Raw genomic sequence first — 6,340 nt, forward strand, 5'->3', positions numbered from 1 at the left:
CTAAAAATTTGCTCACCTGAACCCCAACCACTGGTGAGTGGAAATTGTTGTGGCAGGAACATTTCTAGTGGTAGAAGAACCTGGAGTGCAAGTTTTTTTTTTTTATAAAATAAAATGGTGTAGAAAAGAAAATTATATTCAAATTGAAGTCTGAGAGTACCATTTCCCACCATCTAGAGGTGCCATAATAATGGGGCTAAGGTGGTATTTTCCCTCTATCTGTGAAAGTTCTTCCCTGGCCCCTTCAATTTCGAATCCACGGCTATAAAAGAAAATGGGTGTGGCTAAAATAGAAAAAATTGAAGTACACAATTTATGGTCTGAACAAATTGGAACTGCCCCCCCCCCCAGCTAAAAAAGGTTGAATACCTGGGATATATATTCTTTCATGTGTATTTTTGTTTTAACAGACTGAAGAATTGGATTCTGAGTACCCAGATGAAGCTGACTATGTTGATTACCGTGCTGATGCTATTGTAAATAAAAATCTACAAAAGGAATGTTTACAAAAGGCTTCTGAAGCCCACCGGAAAGGTCAAACACAGCTTGCTACTTATTACGCTGACAAGGTCAGTAAATTCCACGCATCTCCATCTGCAATTGAGCATTACTGTACTTATTGTAGGTCAATCGTGACGTCATTTAAATTGACTTAGAAAGCAATTTGTAATGTTTACTTGGCTATGCTAATTAATATTCTCATTGGCGCAAGCACCTTTCATTCTACAACAGCACAGATTAATACATAAATATTGAGAAAAAAAAAATATATATATATCATACATAAAAGTATAAGCTGTTGTAAGGATCCCAGTCTAGAAGGAAAAAAAAACCTTGTCTCGAGAGGATCCGTAAAAAAGGAAAAAGAATAAAATAAATTTTGGTCAGCCTGAAAGAAGCTTATCACATACTGTATGGTTAGTTATTCACTTGTATTACTGTTCTTTTAGGGTCGTGTTTATAGTCAGAAAATCAAAGAGGCAAACCGGGAAGCATCTAAGAGAATTCATCAGAAGATGTGAGTTATTAAATTAAATGTGTTCATTCATCAACCAACATAAATTCTTTTTTGTTTTACTATCTTAAGGCCAAATACAATAAATTGTTGGTTTGCCCTTCTTTTTTTAAAAATGATAAATAGGGACAGGTGGAAAAACTTTCTTTTTTATTTATGTTTTAAAAAATATAGTACATCGGATGCAATTAAAATGACTCACAGAGGCCTAGAATGGCAATATCTTATATCAAACAACTTTAGACTAATTTGTAAGGCATCTGGCAAAAAAAAAAAAAATCACTCACATTTTTTTTTAATTTGTAAAGAAAAAAGCTAAAAAATAATAAACTTTTTAAAAGTTTTTTTGTTTTTCTGCCTCTATTTTTTTTTTCAGTGAGTTAGGGGCGGGTGGAGGAGGGCAAACAAACAATTTTTTTTTTGCCTAATCAATGTTTTTTTTTTTTTTTTATGAAATATAGTTTATAAAAAATAGAAAAAGGTGATTTCTGATTTTAGGTTTGGTTGGAAAAGTGAAACTTTGGTTTGCCTTGTTAAATTTAGTGTTATTCTCTCATTTAAAGTTTAAATTGATTGTATAATACTGTATTCAAAATAGGAAAATAATAACTTTATATATACTTTAATTTAAAGATTTTGTTCTGTCAGTATAGTTCCCCTGTAAATAAAAATAAATGTTCTTCATTATCTTTTCTTTTTACCTTCAATTACATCTGTTCATTTGTTTAGCGCATAACTTTTAACCTTTAATTTTGAATTGTTACATATCTTCCAGCAACAAAGATTATCTGAAGTCCAACATATTAGATCTGCACCATTTTCATGTTGATGAAGCAGTGGAAGTTTTACAGGATGCGCTTAACAACAAGAGACACGAGCTGCAGACACGGCAACAGAAACCCAAGACATTGTACCTGTCGGTGATAACAGGACGTGGTAGGAACAGTCCACTTGGAATTGCCAGAATCAGGCAGGCCGTCAGGGAATTTTTAGAAAAAAATAACTATCAGTGAGTTTATCCTGCATTTTGTATTTTTATTAAAAGTATTAAAAGTGAGAAAAATGTATATTATATAAATTTTTGTAATATTTAACAATTTCAATAAAAAGCATAACTACATTTAAGTTGAGCGTCCTCATATATGATAGATTACACAGGTTAAAATACTTCATGACATTTCTTCTAAAAAATTAGTTTATCTTGTTTTGGAAGAAAATTTGGTACATTCATGAGTTTTCTGCACATGTTTTACTCTTCTTTAAGGCTTTACAAATAAATATATATGTAAGGTATTCACTTAACTTCTTTATTTGTTTTTAAAGGTTTTCCGAATCTACGCCAGGTCTCATCAGAGTGTCTCTGAAGCCAGACTGTTAATTGGAATTATCTGGTTTACAGATGCCTAATGAACAAAACAAGTGTGTGTATGCAGTCAGCAATGTAACTTTTTATCTGTAGACGTAGATTTTTTATTTGGATTTCAGTCTGTATGTCTATAACAGCAGTGGAGCTGGATTCTGTAAAACATTTGCTAGATTTGATTAAATTGGTTGCAGAGTTCTGTAGACAGAATTCTTTCAGTAACTGTAGTTTTAACTGTAATAGTGTGTAGTAATTGATCATAGGTCTAAAATTTTGCTGAGTTCTGTAGAAATTAATTTCTATATTCTATACATAGTGTTACGTTATATAATCTTTTGCTCTAATATTTCCCTTTAATAAACCTTTAATAAGCTTGTAGGAACTAGTTATATATTTAGTAGAAACTGATATCAATCTTTGTATAATCTGTTGCTAAGTAGGTACGTTGAAACTGTCGCCATGCACTGAAGAAACTATTTCTAAATTTTATAGAAAACATTATGTAAAATCTATTGCTACTGTAATTCATTAGAAACTATTTCAAAATTCTGCAAAGGTAAGATTCTAGATTTTATATAAACTGCTGTTAGACTCTTTAGAAATTTCTACTAAGTTTTTTGCAGAAACTGTTATTACCTAAGATGTGTTTATAATGTTGCTACATGAGTTCTGCAGAAACTGTTTTTAAGTGTTTCAGGGACTTCAACTGAGTCCTGTCAAAATGTACTCAGTTCTGTGGAAACATTCAGTTCTGTGGAAACATTCTGGTCTGCCAAAATGTTGACATTGTTCTGCAGAAACTGCTACTGTTATCTAAATATAGTAGATTTTTTTTGTAGATTCTACAGAAATTATTGTGGAGCCTTTTTGAGCTTCTGTAGTACTAAGCAGTGAAGAACAAATAATACATAATATTATGTGAACACTAAGGGTATATAAACATTGCACTTACCTGATTTTTTGGTGAGGAAACACCCAAATCTAGGCCAACTCAGAACAGCATTGTGTGACGCAGCCGTGACGCGTTTTAAGTGATAGGTCTGCATTGGGGACAGTTGCATCGGGGAATATTAAATGTGCCCGATGATAAATCGTGTTGGACTGCGTTGTACGACGCTGTGTAAGTTGGCCACGTGCAGTGTCTATTATCAGAAGTACTCCTTGATCAGAACAAAAATTTATTAATTATCTTTGTTTTTTATGTTTGAAATTGTTTGTTTTTATTTGTTGAATGAAATGCATTTAAATGATCTGTCATTTGCTAATTATGAATTCCAAAGACAATTTTAAGTGATGAGATGAACTATGAGTACTGTTTTTAAAACTCTGTCCAGATTTTCAAAATTTCTTTTTGACAAAAAACTGTTATATGCCCAAATATAGTGATGATGTGCCTATATATGGTCATGATGTGATGCCTCCATGACCATATTTACGCATGTCAAATGTTTTTGTCAAATAAGATTTGATAGTCTGGAAAGGACTTTAGTGGATATATGCCTACTAGTTTGTATTCAATTTGGTTACAAAGATCTTTTGAAAAACACAATAAAGTTAATTTTAATGTTCATTAAATAGTAGGCGTACCTTGAGAGAGTGATTTCAGTCCAAAATTGATTGCAATATAAAATCGTAATAAAAATATTCCTTGACTTTAAGGATTCCATTTTAACTGTTTTTATGGAAAATATATATCAAGGTAATCATGTGAAAGATTGCTGATTTTAATTTATTGCTGTTGTCAATTTTGCTCAGAACAAATTCTCTAATGCTTTGTCCACATTATCAAGTATTCTGTGATAAATCTGTGACATCATCCCCATTATATGGACAAGTCACTCCCATTTGTCATGAAACCTAATAGTGTGGACATGGTGTAATAGTAAGTGCAATCATTAAATTATATTTTAGACCACAAAGAAGGTTAAGCGCTGTCCGCACTATCAAACTTTCTTTGACAAAAAACTGTCACATGCCCGTATATAGTCATGACGTGCCTATATATAGTCGTGATGTGATGTCATGATGACCATACTTAGGCATGTCACATGCTTTTGTCAAATAAAATTTGATAGTCTGGACAGGGCTTTAGGGAACAGTATACATTTATTAGTTTTAAGCTGTTTTCACACCATCAAACTTTATATGACATTTGTGTGATGTCCCGTATATGGCATTGTGATGTCAAATTATGCCTAAAATAATATGGGCATATTTCGTTTATTTGTCACATAAAATTTGATGGCGTGTTCAGAGTTTGACATGTTTTTTTTTCAATTAAATGATGAATCGCATTGTGAATACGGGTTGGTTAAGGGGGGAAATTAAGATTTTACAAATTTGTTTGATTCATACTGTTAGAATGTTAACAGTTGTTGTAGAAGAATTCCACTGATTGTACAATATTCATTCCTTGAAATTGAAAAATAAAATTCTAAAGTTTTCAGAAGATATACATATCATTAAATAAGAGGATTCTTGAATTGTAAATACTCTATAAAATTTGGTTGAATGTTCTTAAAAATGACCAATTTTGCATGAGAATAAGCTTTTTAATGGAAACGTCCATATTTTATAATGATATTTTTGTAAAATTGTTTAATCAGTCTACACAGAAATTATAGTTTTTAAATCAGTTTACATTTGCTGTGGATTTTCTTTGTAAAAATGAAATTATGACAAAGGAAACACAATTGTATGTAGATAAAATTTGAATACAATGCAGGATTAAATTAAATCTGTGTTTTCTGACTTGTTGCGCTTGTAAATATTAAGAGGAGATATTGTATAAATGCAAAAATTCATATTTCTTGTATGTTGTAAATAATTCATACAACTGCCTGGATATATAATACTATGGTGCTGTGATATAAATGTATATTTGGTATTTGTGATTTTCCATAGAGCTTTTTATGAATCAGACTATTGGATAGTCTTTTTGAAATGTAAAGTCATAAACTATGTTCATACACAACAGTAGCTTTACATTAACTCTTAGTAGCGCTGTGGATTAACGTACGCCCGACGTTAGGTTTGCCTCGTTCACACACAGAGTTGCACTAGCATTACGTTAATCCACTAGGTACGCCATGGATTAACGTGTGTCCGGTGTTTGTTATACCATATATGATCTGTGGTTACATCTTGTTCACACACACGAGTAAGCATTGCGTTAAACGCTAGCCTCGCCATTGTTAGTTACGCCTTGCGTATCTCGCAAGTCTCGACATAGCCATAATGAAGTAATGTGCGTGCCTTATTATATAGTCTTTCATGTACTGTATTGTTCTGTAATGTTCACTTATTAGGCCATGTTTTATTGACTCCCCTATTAAACAGTGGTGTATTTAGGAGTACTGAAATGGTTGTGGGGAGAGGGGAGGCAGGCCCGGAGGTGACGTGGGAGCACTCGATGATTTAATAATGTGGGGTGGGGAGGGCGGTAAGCTGGCAAAATATGGTGTGATAGGTAATTTTTATCTACTTGAGCATATTGTTTTGCCTCAGCAATTTTCAGTGAGGTTAGACTGGTGGGAGGGAATTATTTTGACATTGTGCTTCCCCACACACCCCGTAGATATACCACTGTCAATGAAGATTTTATTTTTAAGATGTAGCAATTTTTCCGTGTATTATAATTTTGAGCACATGATCACAAACATTTTGAATATAATAAATTTAGCTGTCAAAATCAGTGTACTTGCTTTTCTTGGTTTTTGCTATCATCTCGATATCTGCATCAGCAAACTTACTGTATTTCCATTTTTGTTTAGGCTAAATAAAAAAAAAAAATTGTTGGCAATTGTGTTGGCCACGCCCGAACAATCCAAATTTGACGATTTTTTTTTTTGATTTTTTTTTTTTTTTTGTTTACTTCAACAAACAATATTTTTTAATAAGCAGATAAGGCTGCAATAGTCTTGGCTAGGTTACGGGCCCAAGGCTTAGCCTATCTTGCTGGA

The 6,340-nt window shown here is 32.4% G+C and overlaps 1 protein-coding gene across 2 annotated transcripts in view; it reads left to right on the forward strand.

The window, feature by feature from the left end:
• The window catches only part of LOC117116233, a 26,647-nt gene extending 20,578 nt beyond the window's left edge, over positions 1–6,069 (forward strand). For both annotated transcript variants that reach the window (XM_033260216.1, XM_033260215.1), the window contains exons 11-14: positions 411–569; positions 951–1,018; positions 1,791–2,024; positions 2,339–6,069. In XM_033260216.1, the coding sequence (XP_033116107.1) occupies positions 411–569; positions 951–1,018; positions 1,791–2,024; positions 2,339–2,393 (516 nt within the window). In that variant the 3' untranslated portion in view covers positions 2,394–6,069. The remainder of the gene's footprint in view (positions 1–410; positions 570–950; positions 1,019–1,790; positions 2,025–2,338) is intronic.
• Positions 6,070–6,340: the final 271 nt, after the last annotated feature.

The sequence above is a fragment of the Anneissia japonica genome, unplaced genomic scaffold, assembly GCF_011630105.1.
Source record: "Anneissia japonica isolate Jap-2015-1 unplaced genomic scaffold, ASM1163010v1 scaffold288028_len459517_cov177, whole genome shotgun sequence".
Classification (NCBI taxonomy): domain Eukaryota; kingdom Metazoa; phylum Echinodermata; class Crinoidea; order Comatulida; family Comatulidae; genus Anneissia; species Anneissia japonica.